Source organism: Amblyomma americanum, chromosome 4 (assembly GCF_052857255.1).
Source record: "Amblyomma americanum isolate KBUSLIRL-KWMA chromosome 4, ASM5285725v1, whole genome shotgun sequence".
Taxonomy (NCBI): Eukaryota; Metazoa; Arthropoda; class Arachnida; order Ixodida; family Ixodidae; genus Amblyomma; species Amblyomma americanum.
In genome coordinates this window covers 121,220,427-121,238,332 of record NC_135500.1, presented here as the reverse complement: position 1 = coordinate 121,238,332, position 17,906 = coordinate 121,220,427, and the positions used below count along the sequence as shown (strand labels likewise).

General features: G+C 46.1%; 1 protein-coding gene across 2 annotated transcripts in view; it reads right to left on the bottom strand.

Moving 5' to 3' along the window:
* The window catches only part of LOC144128303 (uncharacterized), a 102,432-nt gene that overhangs the window by 20,158 nt on the left and 64,368 nt on the right, over positions 1-17,906 (bottom strand). Inside the window, exons 19-20 of one of the 2 annotated variants that reach the window (XM_077661619.1) lie at positions 12,995-13,160; positions 5,359-5,773 (exon numbers count right to left, since the gene is read on the bottom strand). In XM_077661619.1, coding sequence (XP_077517745.1) covers positions 5,359-5,773; positions 12,995-13,160 — 581 coding nt within the window. The remainder of the gene's footprint in view (positions 1-5,358; positions 5,774-12,994; positions 13,161-17,906) is intronic. The other variant, XM_077661620.1, reaches the window with a different exon arrangement.

Genomic DNA, 17,906 nt, shown 5'->3' with positions numbered 1-17,906 from the left:
CCTCACAATGCCCTTACGTTGGAAAGGAAGATGGAGATAATCAACGACTACGAGTGTGGTAGCTTCACAAAAACGGTGCTTGCGACGAAGTACGCCGTCCCCAAGAGCAGCCTCACGAGGATACTTCAGGACAAGGATAAGCTGCGGCAGGCTTTCGGGACATCATGCTTTGGCCCTCAAAGAAAACGACTGCGGGTGGCCAACCACAAAGATCTGGAGAAGTTCCTAGTCGTTTGGCCGCGGAGAGCCCGCAGTGAAAACATTCCGATCAGCGGGCCACTCATTCGCGCGAAAGCAGGAGAATTTATTCTGCAGCTTGGCATCGAATGTTTCTCGTGCAGTGAAGGGTGGCTGACGAGATTTAAAGATTGGAATGGCATAGTGTGTTGTGCCGTTTCAGGGGAAGCTGCCGCTGCAGATTACGCAACTGTGACAAATTCTGTCACAAGTTATTGACAGTGACGTCAAAATGACGACACGATGAGACATCACTACGTGACGCAACGAGGAATCAGCCAATTACAGCAGGGCGGCACCCCGAGAGCACTCGAGGGATCGTCTGCTTAATTCTTTGTAAAAAGAAATAAGAAATGAGCAACGATGAAAATAACTAATATTTTATTTTGCCAAAACTTTGTGTTTAAAGTTAGAAAATATTAAGCAATACAAAAAGCGTTCAAAGTTGTGTTAATAAATTGGCTGGTGGGTAACTTTCGGTGCCGCGGGGGTGTGCTGACGAAAGTAAAAATGCCGCTTTGCATGAAAGCAGCTGTTTCACGCCGTGTTATTGGTTTTTTGCGCGGCGTCTGGAATCAAGCTACTGTGCGGTTGACCTAAGTGCGCAGAAAAATTTCAACGAATGCAGTGATGGCTACGTGCCTACCGAGCGAACTTGCAAGAAGCGCTTGGTACGAAATCGACAAAGACAACTTGTTGAAGTCTGTGTTTTTCGGTTCTTCAGATCGATGACAAAAATGGCAAAAGGTGAGGTGTTGCAGCATGTGACGAGTGGTTGTTTGTTTCTTTCCCATTGGGGAACAGAAGACGACCACGAAGTGCGATTTGCTGGGAAAAATAAAGTTCTTTGCCAGCATAAGCGTGTCTTATTTATATGTAGCTGTGTGTCACAGAGGTGACGATGGCACCCACCCCTTCTGCGCACTAACTTTACAAACTGCCTCCAACACCCGCTGTACGCATTTGCTCACCGCCGGTTGTGCGATGCAGACGTACGCCTCATTACCAACGGCAGCTTGAAAGCCGCCGGTAGCAAAGAACCACAGTGCACACAGCACCTGCCGCCGCACCGACAGCGCACTCGCACGCAAACCTCCCAGTTCATCAACGAGTTCGGCGCATAGCCACTCCACAGTCTGCTTCGCCAGTCGAAAAAGGCGTCGAAACAGCTCGTCCAGCAAGTCGAACGCGTCTTTGTGCACCCTCCTTCGTCGTTGCTTGCGCCAGCGCAGCCGCCTCAGTCGTATCGCCGCGTACACCGCCGCCATTTTCTGTCAATAACGCAACGGTCAAATTGACCGCCTCGAGACTGTCACAAAAAAGTGTCAATTTCCGCCTGCATAATTAGGTGTGCAACATCACCACTTCTGCCACATCCGTGACATCATCTGCAGCCACCCATGACGCAAAAAGGCAATATGGCCGCCGGCCACGACCAATCAATAGGAGCGAGGCTTATTGACACCTCTGTGACAAGTTTTTGACAATTTTCCTAATTGACAGTTACTTAATCTGGCCCCTGGACATAGCACTCCGAGTAGAAATAAATTAGGCTGCTAAAAATATTTGGAGAATGTCACTGTATAAACCAATCCTTTGGCTGAAACTCAAGAACGATTGTAGGCTTCTACAGTAGAACCCCGCTATAGTAAACTCGGTTACAGTAAAAACTCAGATCTAGTAAAGTGAAGCTGCAGTCGCATTTTGCCTTCCAGAGAGGAGTGTGCATTTTTTGTGTACATTATTTTGTTATAGTAGTAATTTTTTGTCGGAGAAACGGCTTTAGAAAAGAGCGTCTGGCCGTAGTAACGTGCTTACTTCCAGCGGAACGACGACGTCGCAGAACACGCGAAGTAAGATCGCGACACAGAGAGATACGAATGTGCTCGTTAAGGTGGCTTCACCACCAAGCTAGAGAGCCGCTAGGAGAAGCCAACTTCTCGAAGACCTTGAGGCTTTGAGGCGAAGCGCGCCGCGTGCCCGGAAATAGTGAACAGCTGGCTATGAACGTAGGAAGAAGGCGGCGCGAGTCGCTGACAAAGGAAAGCCAGTCAAAGTGCAGTAGGGGTAGAAAATGCAAGAAAACTGCGTGCGTTCGTAGCACGGCAGCGTGAAGCACGGAGAACCATTGGCAAGAAGAGGAGGCGTGGCGGAACTGTGTAGGCAGTTTTGCCACACTTGACTTTGTCACGCGCACTTCTTCACTACTCCTCTTAAATGACACTGAAGCCACAGAGGACACCGCCGTGATCACGGAAAGGTTTGGTTTTCACATGGAATCAAACTATTTTTGTAGCCACACTACATTGCATTCATGTAAATGTGGTACTTCCACAAGATGTAAATGATGTCAAAAACATAACAACATGTGATAACTGATAATAAATAACTATCACATAAAGGGGCGATATGAGCAGGATGTAAGGCATTTCCGAGTGTTTGCTTCATAAAGCGACACTTCACTATTCGTAAGCAGCCATAGAGGAGCATAGTCAAAGCCCTGCCATCACCAACAACTGATATACTAGTAAAGACTGCGACATAGTAAAGGATGTTTGCTGGTCCGAGCTACTTTACTATACAGTGGAACCCCGCTACAACGAACGCCGCTTCAACGGAATATTTCAGATTCCCAGTCAGCTAGCCATAGAAAACAATGCATGCTACTTCTCACCACAACGAATTACCTTTTCAAGTGCGTTTCCGCTTCAGCGAAATTTTTATTCAGTGGAGATGGGCTTAACATTTATTTTACGACAAAACAAGCATAACATTGCCCGTCCGTACGTTCATGACGTTCCAATTTCACCGAAAACACTTGCTGGAATCGATGTGTGCCCCATAGTGCGTAGAGTGCGAATGGGTGGCGCTATTCAACGCCATCCGTCATATCGGCAGAGAAGCGCAGCAGACCCAGCCCGACAAAGTGTGATTGTCCGGTGTTTCATTTGTGTTAGTGTGCTAGACTCGATGCCAGCATGGCAACGCCATGCAAAAAGCGCAAGTTCCTTTCTTTGCATGATAAAGCATGTATAATCCGAGAGGCCTCAAGCGGCAGGAAGAAAGACGCCTCGTCCGAAGATGAGAGCGACGTGCAAGATGCACCAGCCCTGCCATCTGCATTGCATGTGATGGACGCATTTGACACCATTCGTGCTTTCATCGGTGCGCATGACGACGACATCGCGATGCAGTTGTTGGCCGAGTGTATAACTCGCACCACGACGCTCATGTCCACTAAAAAGACGCAAGCCAAGATGACCGAATTTTTTGTAAATGATATTTTTGAACAGTGCAGCCAGCTCCTAGTTTTTTTGGCCAATTTCGGCACAACGAAATTTCCACGTCAACGAATTTTTTTGCGAACCCCGTGAATTTTGCCGTAGCGGGGTTCAAGTGTAGAAGGGTTCTACTGTACCATGTTTTGTTGCCAGACCAGGTTCTGCAATTTTAGTACAGCAATGAAGCATATAACAATTCATAATGTCACAGCTATTTAGGATATTTCAGTGAAATTTTGTATTTTCAGCATTCAGTAGACTTCCCAATAAGCGTGTGAAATTTCATTGCTCTGCACCAAAAAATAAAAATACATATTCACTTCCGGACACCGTGTCCCCCCCATTAATCGAAGAAATTTGAAAGAAGCCTTTGTCCTGCAGCGAACATAGTTAAGATGATGATGATGATTATGCAGAACATGAAGAATGTAAGCCATCCGTTCCAAATCAGACAGAAAAAAAAACTTGATAAAAAGAGAAAGATTTAGGTGTCCTAGAGAAAGTCATTAACCATGCTGCCAATTCTGGTGGCTCTATCATATCATTTTAAACAATCAAGACATGAGGCCCATCTGCAGTGGCTCGGCGGCTTTGGCATTCAGCTGCTGATCCATAGAACACGGGATTGAGCCCTGGCCACAGTGACCACATTTCTATGGCGGAGAAACGAAAAAACCTCGGTGTGCTGCGCAATGTCATTGTTTGTTAAAGAATCCTACGTAGCTGAAATTAGTCTAGAGCCATCCAACAGAGTCCCTCTCATAGCTCACACATAGCTCATAGCTCATAGCTTTAGGATGCTAAAGGGCCCATGAAACGAAATGTGGCCAAGGTCATCTATACCTAAAAGAAAACAATGGTCCTAAAGATGAAACAGCAGGGTCCTTTCGGCTTTGTAGTAGCTATGAGGTTCATCAGTAATGGAATATTCTCTTTGAGTAAAGGAACTGCGCAAAATAATACAAACATGGACGAGAAGGGCACAAGGACGGGCGCAGACTCGCGACTGGGTTTATTCAGAACAACAGCGCATACTTATAGCTTCCACACCACCATGTCAGTCACTAAGCGCAAGCCAGAAATCTGCATTCTGTCTGATAAAGTCTTATCGAGGTATCACTCACGCAATCATCTCTTTTGTTCCTAATGAAAAAAGCCTCAGCAAGTTCACGCGCCATCTGGTCACGGCTACGCCTCAAAATGCTCGTTTTCTGCAGCAAAGGCAGGCATGGGTTATCACGTGTAGCCGAAGGGCATGCGCTACAGTGAAAGGGCAGATTAGATCCTTTTCCGGTCTTAACTGAAAGCTGGTGTTCCCTCAGCCGGTCATTTACACATCGGCCTGTTTGACCGATGTAAGCTTTTCCACATGTCAGGGGGATCTCGTAAACAACCCCCTCCGAGCACTTGACGAACTCAGTGGCGCGACGCTTCTTGCAACCTCGCACGCTCCTTTCTCGGGCAGCAATCCGAGGGCAGAGTGAGGCCAATTTGCGCGGGGCAGAAAATACCACTGGCACGTCGTAGCGATCAGCTACGTTCTTCAAGTTGTGTGATGCCCTGTGTATGTAGGGAACAACTGTTGGCCTGATTTTTCCTCGGACGGGACCTTCCTGGGGTGCTCTCGCTTTCAATCTCCGTAGTAGCTTTTCCGCCACAGCAACGACAACTGGAAAAGAGAACCCAGCCCTCAGCAACCTATCAACCTGATTGTTGAGGCTGCCATGCACCAGTTGTTTGTATTATTTTGCGCAGTTCCTTTACTCAACGATGTACGACCGACTCGCCAAACAACATGCACTCCTGAATATTCTCTCGACACAGAAAGCAGCTGCAGTACCTGTGCAAGCAGGCGGTAAATGAAGACTGGTTTCTTCTGTCCGAACCGGTACACCCGGAAGATGGCCTGCACGTCATCCGTCGGGTTCCACGAGGCATCCATCAGCACCACACGATTGGCGCCCACCAGGTTGGTGCCCAGTGAGCCAGCCTTGGTTGAGATGAGGAAAAGGCGGCCACGGGGATTTTCTTCGTCGTTGAACATTTCGATCCAGCGCGCTCGAAGGTCCACCGAGGTAGAACCGTCCATGCGGAAGTAGTCGATGCCTGCAACCCATGTGTTATGGCAGTCGCGCCACGGGTCTTTGGGGTCCACCAGGGCCGTCTCGGGGTCCACTAAGGCTGCCCGCTCATCACACTGTTCGAGCAGCTTCTCTACCATGTTCAGTGTCAGCAGGCTCTGGCTGAACAGGATCCTGCAGCAGAAACAGAGGGATTAAGTCTCAGAACAATGCCCCACATCAACAAGTTCACCCAAGTTTGTGTCTTGACTTTAAAGTGCAATTGGCTAGTGACACTTTCAGCAGTCCAAATACCCTAACTTGTTTCAAACAAGTACGAAAATCATTTTCCATAACTTACCACACCACTGTGTCAAGAGTTACAGCCGGTTTAATGTAAGATGCAGCTCTCTCTCTATCATGTACTCTCACACATACAGTTCCCTTGAACATACACGGTCGATCCTGGATATATTGAACTTGAATGGAATTGTAAAATAGTTTGGTTTATCAATAATTCAATATAATAAGCAAGGCAACAGATAAGGTTACTTGTATCCCAGATGTGTGGATACAGCACACTGATGCTAGCTGCGCTTCATGCAGCAACGTACTGCCCCCGGGCACACTGGCAGCGTACTGTTAGCTGGGTGTCGCCAGGCCTAGCTCACTTCGCATTGAAGCCGCAGCAAACGGTGCTTTGGAAAAAGCCACTGCCAAATATAAGAGGTCTAATTCTGTTACCAGCAGACTACAAGCGCAATATTACCTCAATTAGGGCACAGCTGCTTTCCGCGCCACCTTCTAGCGAAGAAGGCCACGTGAAAGTCGCTGAAAGCTTTCAATTAGCTAGGCTGGCTTCACTGCATGAAAACTGGTGCACTGAAAATAAGCAGGCCAGACCAAAGGCCACGTTCAAGCACACTCCACGGTCACCTCACCACGCGGTTTTACAATGCTAGTGCTTCTGGCAGATGTCAAGGGCCACGCAGCCGACCTGGCGCCGTTCGCAAAAGGCGATCATGGAAGGGCCATTAGGTTTGATTTATGGGGGTTTAACGTCCGAAAATGGCTCAGGCTGTGAGGGACGCCGTAGCGAAGGGCTCCGGAAATTTCGACCGCCTGGGGTTCTTTAACGTGCACTGACATCACACAGTACATGGACCTCTAGAGTTTCGCCTCCACAGAAAATCGACCACCGCGGTCGGGATTGAACCCGCATCTTTCGAGCCAGCAGCCGAACGCCATAACCACAGAGCCACCGTGGAGGCTGGGAGGGCCATCAGGAGAAGAACCACTTGCAGGGACGTGGCACGCTGTTGGATATAGTATCGAATGTTCCGCTGAACGGGAGTTGGACAAACACGAACAGCACTGCTATACACTTGCATGGGATTTTCAAGGGGATATTCTGACAGTTCATTACAAGCAATAATCCGATATATCTGGAATTGGCTGTACTCTCTTCCTCTGCTGCATGCATGAATATCATGGCACTCCATCCTTGACCATATAGCATGCAAGGCCCCAATTTAAGTATCGTATTTACTCGCAAAATGATTGCACCCCTGAATTTTGTCCTCGAAATTCTGTTCTTTTTACTCCCTACGTAATGATCGCACCGCGAACTTGCCGCGCTACGTTCGGCTTGCTCTGTCAGCCGCCATTTTTGTTGTGATGTCCCACACTGCTACAGCAGCGGCCGCCTATTGGTTGACCTGCAGTCATCCGGCAGCAAACGCGTTCCCATAATTCTTGACAAAAATAATATAAAAACTCGCATGGAAATGGAGTTTCTTTCCTTCCTCTATGGTCTACAAAAGCTCGTGTATGCCATTTTGAAAGTCTGCAGAGAGCTTTGTGATCGTGTGTGTGCGTGTCGGTGCCATTTGACCATGGGGCGGTATACAAGTTTCACGGCTGCATTCAAGCTCAAGGATATTGATTATGCGCTGGAGCATTCCAATCGTGCTGCCGCCAGACATTTCAGTGTCGACGAAATTCGAATACGGTACTGGAAAAAGCAGCGTGAAAAGCTGATGGCTACGAACATAACTCGCCGGGCTTTTCGCGGACCCAAAACGGGCAAGTTTCCTCATGTTTAAGAGGCGGTCCTTCAATACGTGAGGGACCTGCGCAAAGATGGTTGTGCAGTATCATTAGAAATGATTCAAACACAGGTACGCACAGCTGCCAGAAAGCTGGGAATTGCCACAAAGGACTTCCGCGCTAGCTCCAGTTGGACTACCCGCTTCATGCGACGAAATAGACTTTCCCTGAGGCCGCGGACGTCGTTGTGCCAGCGGCTCCCATCCGCGTATGAAAGCAAGGTAATAGACTTTCACCGTTCTGTCACCAGGATCCGCGAAAAGAGCACGGCTACCTCTTGTCGCAAATAGGAAACGCCGGCCAAACTCCGTTAACCTTCAACATGCCCCGAAACATGACGGTCAACTAGAAGGGCACAATGTTGGATACAAGACGCCCCCGTTAACCTTCAACATGCCCCGAAACATGACGGTCAACTAGAAGGGCGCTCGGAGTGTCCTCATGAAGACATCGTGTGCAGAAAAGCAGCGATGCACTGTCATGCTTGCTGTGACGGCCGATGGGTGGAAGCTGCCACCATATGTTATATTTAAACAGAAGACTGTCCTGAAGGGAAACTTTCCCCGTGGCATCCATGCCCGTGCTCAAACTAAAGGCTGGATGACTGCCGAACTGATGGTTGACTGGATAAAGACTGTTTGGGGACGAAGACCAGGGGCGCTTCTGCTTCCCTCGCTTCTTGTTTTGGACAGCTTCAGATGCCATCTTGTGGATAGCGTATGTGCTAAGCTTAAGAAGCTACGCACAGACATTGCGGTGATCCTGGGAGGCCTAACGTCATTGCTGCGGCCCCTCAATGTGTCACTGAATTGTCGCCAGAAATTGTACGCTTTTGGCAAGGAATGTAACGGCAAGTTCAAGATGCGTTTCGACAAACTTATCATCGATGAAAAGCAATTTATCTACGATACCGAATCCGATTCTGTTTTAGAGGTCAAATCATAGCGCTCACTGCCGACGGCTACGCTTCCATTTTCCACTCCCCCTCACCAACAGTCTAGCCGGAATAGAATACCTGCTCATAAGGTCATGTCAGTAATGTACACAAACATCTGCAGTTATTTATCCAAAAAAGAGGCCATTGAAACCCTCCTTCATGACAACGACACCGACATTGCCATTTTCACAGAATCGTGGCTGAATTCTGACGTTGATAACAGCGAGTTACTTGACGATGAAAACTTATTCACTATTCATAGGCTTGATAGGGTTGGGCGCAGAGGAGGCGGAGTGCTGGTTTTTGTAAAATCTAGTATACCTTCATTTCCAGTCAAGATTACTTGTAGCCACGAAATAACATGCGTCCGAATATCTCTACCTTCTAGCACTGTTATCCTCGCAGCTTGCTACCGTGCGCCTGATTCCGATAGTACCTTTGTTGACGATCTTTGCAGTGTCCTTTCAAACTTGCATTTTCGCTTTCCAAATGCTGAACATGTGGTCTGTGGGGATTTCAACTTCCCAGACATTGACTGGAACAATCTGTATGCACCTTCTCGTCAGTCCAACGAATTTCTTGACATGGTACTCACATTTAACCTCATGCAAACAGTTAAAATAGCAACCCGGGGCACTAATATTCTTGACCTTATCCTGGTATCAAATCCAGATTTTATCCGGTCACTGTCATGTGTTGATTTCCTCAGTGATCATAAATTGCTGTTGTGTGATCTTTCTATTCCAATCCCCATGAAACAACCGTCAATAAAATACATCCGTAGTTACAAAAGAGCCGATTTCGCTAAGATTAATTCCGAGCTTAATAAGTATTTTCCGTACTTCCTAAATTCTTCTCCTGCTCGAACAATAGATCAAAACTGGCTACTCTATAAAAATAAAATTTTATCGCTTATTGATGCTTACGTTCCCCTCATACGTATTCGCGGTGATGCTAGGAAACCGTGGTATTCCAACACACTAAGAAGACTATCGAATAAAAAGAAACGCCTCTACCGTGAAGCGAAAAATTCTACCTTCGCTTCTAAATGGCAAAAATACCTGGCATGTCTTCACCAATATACACGGTTATTACGACACAGTAAAAAGAAATTCTTTCATCAGGACTTGAAGAACATTATTCGTAATAATCCAAAGAAATTTTGGTCCATACTGGCACCACACACTCACCGTTCACGAGACATCACCTTGTTTGACGAACGTGGTGCATCTGTTCCCACAGAACTCCGCTCAGATACAATGAATTCATATTTTTCATCGGTGTTCACCCATGAGCCCCCTCAAAATATACCACCAGTTCCCAATTCAAATTTTCCTCAAATGCCCCCCATTCACATTGCAGCGGAAGGCATTGTGAAAATAATTGATGGGCTTAAAACGTCGAAAGCACCAGGCCCTGACGGAATTCCTGCAAAATTTCTTAAGAGCACTAAGGAAAGTTCTAGCCTATTCCTTCAAGTTATTTTCTAGCAGTCATTGACTACGGGTTTGCTTCCGAAAGACTGGAAAATAAGCAAAGTTGTGCCGGTGTTTACAGCAGGTAACAGATCAGATCCCTCAAATTATCGCCCAATATCTCTTACATGCATTGCCTGTAAGCTTCTAGAGCACGTCATATATTCACATGTTGCATCACACCTCGATCAGAACAATTTCTTTTTTACTAAGCAGCATGGTTTCCGTTCCGGTTTTTCGTGTGAAACTCAGCTATTTGAATTTACCACTGACCTCCACTTAAATATGGACTCTTCATTCCAAACTGACATTATCTTTTTAGATTTTTCTAAAGCCTTCGATCGCGTGCCCCATCTTCGCCTCATGTCTAAACTCTCCGGACTGTCCATTGATCCTCTCGTTTTATCATGGATACATTGCTTTTTAACAGGTCGCTCCCAATACACAGTAATCGACAATCATCCTTCAGGCACTACTAACGTTATCTCTGGCGTTCCCCAAGGTTCCGTTCTTGGCCCACTTCTTTTTCTAATCTTCATTAATGACCTTCCTTCCGGTGTTTCATCCACTATTCGGCTTTTTGCGGATGATTGCATCCTTTATCGTCGCATTGTCACTAACAGGGATCAACTATCGCTTCAGAATGACTTACACATAATAGAACGGTGGTGTTCCGACTGGCTTATGCAGCTGAATGTCTCAAAGTGCCAATTCATGCAAGTATCGCGAAAACGTTCCAACATCAGATCTGCATATTCACTCCTGTCAAACACGGTAACCCAAGTCCAATCATATCGGTACCTTGGAATCACCATCTCCAGCAAATTAACCTGGTCGGAACACATCTTATATCTATCATCTAGAGCATCAAAATCACTTGGCCTCATCCGAAGATCCCTGTACCTAGCCCCTCCTTCTGTTCGAAAATTAGCATACGAAACATTCACCCGTACCATACTTGATTATGCAGCGGCTATATGGAATCCTCACCAAGCATACTTAATTAACACCTTAGAAGCCGTTCAAAACAGAGCAGCCCGTTTTATATCCTCAAATTACAATAGACACAGCAGTATCACCAGTATTAAATCTTCACTTAACATCCCGCCACTAGAGCTCCGACGGAAAATCGCACGACTCTGCCTCTTTCATAAGTTATATTACAATTTTCCTGATCTTCGTGACACATTATTACTAGCTCCCATCAGAACATCGCGCCGCCTGTTTAACCTCCTCAGCATTCAATGTATACATGGATCGACCTTGGCATTTAATAAATCTTTTCTTCCAACTGCAATAGAAAATTGGAACCTGCTACCCGACTACATTGTTAACGAGCGCGACGCTACTAAATTTCGACAGGCATTAATTAATCACTGTACTGAATAAAAGACACTTGTCAAACTTCACCCAGTTAACTTATTATTTTTCTTGTTGTTGTTGTAGTTGTTACCGCCTAATTCAGCCTTGTGCCCTTCATTATTGACCAACGTTGTATTGTGATTTATCGTTTTTCATTTTATTGTATTGCATTATGTTTTGTTGTATTAACGTATTATTCTTAGTTGCATTTGCTTTGTCTCCCCCCCCTATGTAATGCCTCAACAGAGGCCTTTAAGGGTATAATAAATGATGATGATGATGATGATGATGATGATGAACCGTTTAAGGACAACGTTCGAAGGCTCTACACAGATTGGATGGCGGCGAGCGAACATGATTTGACACCAAGTGGCAAAATCAGAAGACCGTCCGTCGTGGGTGTGCTTTGCTCGTGGATTGTCGAAGTGTAGAGCGGTATCCCCGACCAGGTAGTGGCCAAGGGTTTTAAGAAAACTGGCATATCCAACGCTCTGGATGGAATGGAAGACGACTTTCTTTGGGACCACTAAGATGCCCCCAGCGATGACACTGCCGTTTCAGACAACGATTCGTGCAGCAACGACAGTGAGGATTCAGACTCGGAATAAATTTTTGAATAAGAAAAAATAAAAGGGCAATGTGCAGTCCATGTGGTGCCTGTGCAATGTGTGCATTTATTACAAAGGTAAGCCTTACTCAACTTCTATTTTTGGCTACGATCGTGATAGCTACTGTAAAAAGTCTGACCTGCAACTTTTTTGCATTTTCGATGCTCAAAAATTTTTTGTGCAAAATTTACTCCGCATAATGATTGCACCCCTAAATTTCCGTCAATTTTTTTAGATAAAAAGTGCGATCATTACGCGAGTAAATATGGTAATAAGGAGCAGAAACAAGCACAGTGTTTACAATGACTAACTGCACATGGCTGACATTTCCTGGAGAAGTAATGGTGTGGTACACTGGCGCATGGAGTGCTGCAGTAGCAGGCAGCCCAAGCAAGTGCTAGGAAAAGTAATGAACGCCACTTTAACTTCTAGCCCGCCTAAAGCATTCACGGTCAGCAAGCAGCAATGCCACACCTGCTGCATGTTCTCAGAACACATGCACACCATGATGCAGTCATGCACAGTTAGAATTTTGATGTCTATAGCAAAATAGATGCAGTCCTAGAAACTGAAGCCAGGAAGCAATACTACTAGGCCGGATGCTTACAATACAAGGATACACACGACCGCGTGCAGCTGCTGGCTTCCACAATTCGAAATTCGAAAGTCAGGTGGCATCAAACATAACACAAAACCAGTAGCATTTCAGACAAAACTAGTCACGAACAAGAGTCGCAGTTATTTTGCCACAGAGTTTTCAATTCCTACAGAATTAAATACTGCCACAGGGCAAACAGCTTTCTTTGCAGTGTGAAGGCCTCACAATGTTGAAAACTTGCTCAGTTAAGCTGAGACAAAACACAGGCCCACAAATAACAAACAGTACAGGCACAAACAGAAAACTGCACACAGAAAAGCAGCTTACACTTTGTCCCCAATGGCATCACATTCCTGGAGGATGTTGTACAGCAGAGTCATCTTCCCACTGATCTGCAGCTTCTCCATGTCTTCTTCAGACACATATTGGTCCCACCATTCCCTCTTTTGTGGCTTCGGTGGCGGTGTTGGTGGCTGCTCATCTGGGTTACCTGCTCAAGAGGTAATGGAATGCAGCTGCTCATTGTGTCCCATCCATAAACTGTTCCCATGAAACGCTTTCTACATGCAAGATCAATGACACAGCAAACCCCCTGTGCATACGTGTCCAGAGCAGGCACAGGAAAATGGGCTCCTCTCTGGACTCAACAAGGTGGGCTTTTCGATGCACTCTTTTCCCAAGTCACACTGTATTTCTTTGCTCAGCATCATCATCATCAGCCTTACTACACCCACTGCAGGGCAAAGGCCTCTCCCATGTCTCTCCAATTAACCCTATCCTTTGCCAGCTGCATCCACCCTTTGCCTGCAAACTTCTTAATCTCATCCGCCCATCTAACCTTCTGCCGCCCCCTGCTACGCTTACTTTCTCTTGGAACCCATTCCGTTACCCTTAAAGACCAGCGGTTATCTTGCCTTCGCATCACATGCCCTGCCCAAGCCCATTTCTTTCTCTTGATTTCGACTAGGATGTCATTAACCCGTGTTTGTTCCCTCACCCACTCTGCCCGCTTCCGATCTCTTAACGTTACACCTATCATTTTTCTTTCCATGGCTCGCTGCGTTGTCCTTCTATGATCAAACCAAACCAATTAATTTCTTTGCTGCTCCTAATCAAAACTGTACAAGGAAAACTAGTTTTCTTTTTTTTTTTTAATGAAATGCCACTGAAACAACTTAATCTTCAACGCTGTCATATCATCTCCCATCTGCACAATGGTGTACTCAGAAACATCACATCGAATGAGCCCAAAACAATCAATTCAACGAGACAGCACAAAGCTCTAACAAATTGGAAGTGCAGATTGTGACAAAGAAATCTTGGGAGAACCAGACATACCACATATTATTGTGTTAAAAACAAAACAAGGAAGCTCTTGAGGGGTGTTGCAGAAGCTGTGGTGTGGAAGCCTCTGCCACAAGGAGTCATAAACCCACGATTTCCAAGAGAGGTACAGAGTCGATCACACTTGTCTAGAGCGCTCCGACGGTGTGCTGCAGAGCACATGAATTGAAATATTTTCACAACTGCTTTGCAAGCGTTGAGGCGCTGATGCCTGTGCGGTTCACTTGTCTATTCGGCTACTCTCCAGAGCAAGCGTTATCAGTGAAAGTCAATATCTGCTTTAGAATGTTGCCTTATTTCCTGCAGACGGCATCTCTCGAGCGCTCTAGACAAGTGTGATCGACTCTGTACAGGTGATGCATAATGTAAAGTGTGGCCAAGTTCATCTGCACAACACCAAGTAGGGTTAAGTTTTTTTTTTTTATTTTACTCCGCCTATAATTACTGAAGACCTCACTGAGCAAAGGCACAACAGCAGCAGAAACACTTTGCAATGTTTGCAACAAGCAGCACACGCAGAGTACAATAAAGCTCATTTTAAATTCGGTTAATTCGAACTGACAATTGGGTCCCGGCCCAACCTTGTGCATTTCAGTGGAGGAATTACTCCTGATAATTTGAACAGGGAGCCGCTGGCTCACACTGCAGATTAAAAAAAACGAAAAGAGAAAAACAAGCTGCCTGTGTGATGTGTGCTCCAGTGCGTGCCGTAGCAGGTCTTCCTAGGCACTATCTGCACTGCCAATGCTCTGGTGAAGCCGTTCCGGGCTTTCGCTGTGCCATGTTAGGCCTGCGATCATATGGTGCACACAATGCAGTTGTAGTGGTTGTAGTTGAATTATTTGTGATTAGTTGCTGCCATCGTGCTTTTGTTGGTGAAGTGCCTCCTGTATTCTTTCAGTGCAGGGCAAAAGAAAAATATATACACTGAGCCCCACCAAAACAGGGTACTCCATCAGCAATCATGCGCTTGCCCATACCGCCTACATGCTAAGTCGCGTTTGTATAGTAAAAGCTCGTTAACTGGACCAACGTTAATATGGAAACATGCAAAATTCTAGCCACTGGCTCGGTTTTGGCCCATGCCCATGTAAGTCTACAGCGTTGGACGCTCACTAATTTGAATGGAGGCCGTGTCCAGGTATGATTGGCACAGCAAGAGATCACCAAAAAAGCCTAATCGAGCCTGAATCATATGCTACACAGTTATGCACACCTCTGATTTGCACGCAGCGGCAGGCTTGATGAAAAAAAAAAAATAACAGACAGCCCAATTTCTGAAAATTGCTGACCGCTTGATTTCGATTTGGGACTGTAGTTTCAGTTTCGGTTTCGTTTTTCTCAGTTTCACCCCAGCCTGTGGCAGTGGTGGCAGCCACGGCAGCTATCGGCTGTCCATCAACCAGCCAACTGTGAACATCTGCGCGCCATTTTGGACTACTACTGCTGGACTGCTCCTGTTACTACTGGCACTGCGCGTTTGTCATGGGCCATCCGTCATTTGTGCAGTGAAGCCTTCACATACATGGTGCGGCTGCTTATAAGGGGATCTACCGCTGCCGTGCCACATTGTGAAAGATGCTGAGGGGGCCTTATCATTTTGGAGCTGTTTTGCTTCAACGCTACTGGCCCCATGCATGCAGTAAAGTCACAGGGAGGGCAGCGCGAGCAACTTCCGTCTCGCCCGACTGGAGAAACCTCCAATGAAGCAGTAACTGGTCCACTTACCGATATGAGCGTAAAATGAAGGAGGAATTCGTGCTAGATTGAGTAGTAAAGAACAAGATCTAATTACAAGAAGGTTTGAAAAGAGAAAAGATCTCTCTCTATCCCTTTAGAATTTCTGGCCAGCGTGGCCGTTGCAACCGCTGTGCATCCTCTGCATGTTTCGCAACCTTCGTTAGTCGCGTTATCTCGGGCACTGTTGCCTGCTTTGCGGCGCCAGTCACAGATACTCTGCCATTGTGTTCCTTTTTGTGCTAGTGATGTTGGTGCAGCAACAAAACAGTGCTGTTCGGTTTTGCGCTCGTGACCATAGGAATTGCGAACAATGCAGCGAGACCCACACGGATATGATGGGAACTGCTATCTGCGCTCGTTTTCTTGAGCCATTGCTCATTTTGGCACCATGGATCATTAGCTATGATTTAGTCACTGCTGTTGACGAAGCAGTCATCGTATCTGGTTCGCAGAAGAGTCGGCACATCGTGGGGACCGATTATGCAACTGTATGTTAACTGAATTCTATTGGTGCTGTGTGTGTTAGCGTGGGCAATGAAGCCGCTGCCTTACAGTGGTTCACTTTCACGCATTTACATAATTACTAAACAATTTTTTGCAATTATCTATGACTGTAAGGTACATCGTGCATGCAATAAATTGCACAGAATAATCCTTCTGTTTGCTTGCACAGTACGCACGGAATGATCACATATGTATTGTGTGAATGATGCATGATAAGATGTAATGAAATTGTCAGCTGTGCCATTTGAGATAAACTTGGCAACTCCGGTGTGTCCAAACACATATCTGTACTGGTTGGAATGCTGTATATAGCATAGACATATAGTGTATTTTGAGAAATCTTTTAGACTGAAAGTAATGGGAAGGATATATGTGTCAATAAAACCATGAAAAATATGCTCTCTGTTCTCTGTACATTGGCCCAGCACTGCAGTTACCATTGTTGACCAGTAGCACTACCAATTTTAACATGCCACAACAGCAAAGAAAGGGTGGACGAAAACGCAAGTAAAACATGGCGCGCAGCCGCGCGCACAGCAGGTGGACAACGACAAATCCACCTACCTCCCCTAGCAGTCCCAATTTTGGGCCAGTCCGGGTGCCATGCTAACACCCCTCACGCTCACTTGTTTCGGTCGTCTGTTGCCACAGAGATTAATACGCCATAACTGTGCCACTAACCGTTATGATCGTAACTGAAGGAGGAATTGGCGCTACGGTGTGTAATTCGTGGCTGCTGTGAGGCATACGAAGTTTTACCCCTGATAAAGCATTGATGTAAATATGAAAAATGATCACTGTCGCACAGCACCTGCCTCAGAAGCAGGCAACCACTGCGTAATCTACAGCTGAATCCCACTACAACGAAATTCACGGGACCCATGAAATATTTCATTAAAGCGGAACCTTCGTTGCCGTAAAATCTGGACAGAACATTTGACTTGCTGCACTGGAAAGTTCATGAACAATGTTTGTTTTAAAAAAAATCTACCAGCTTCGGTCTTTCACAGTTTCAAAATTGGCGCCGTGGTGCGATTTTCTTGGTACACCGGAAATCTCGGAATCGCGTATTAAACCCAGCAAATACATTTCCTATCAAAACTAATATTTTTTTTACGCATGCGTTTTAAAACTGCCCTTGCTTTAGTCCTGCAAGAACCCATACTTAGACTATTGTGCTGCCTGGAGGCATATCAGCATGGACTAAGCGTGTGCACACCCGCGTCACTGCGCATTGAGTAGCAGTCACATGCACCTTGAAGTTGATCTTTTTCACGTGGCAGAAATGCGGTTGCTCCGACTCTTCGAAGAAGTTTTGCGACACGCGGTACAAACATACCGCCGGAGTGTCATTCTGTTGACACTCCGCCTAGAACTACTGACACTCGCAATGCCTATACAGTAAAACCTCGTTAAATCAGACTTCGAGGAAGTGGAAAAAACGTTCGAATTATCCAAATGCCGAATTACCGAACGGTCTCCCAAGCTGCCAAAAACCATTCACATGAAAGCAAAATTTATTATGAAGGAACCTGGACAAATGTCTCAATTTACGATGAAAACTGCACGACAACAGCGATTTCTTGCTGTTCCAACAAATGTTTTCATTCGTGCAGGCTATCGGGAGTGGCGGAAGCAGAAGCTCCACAAT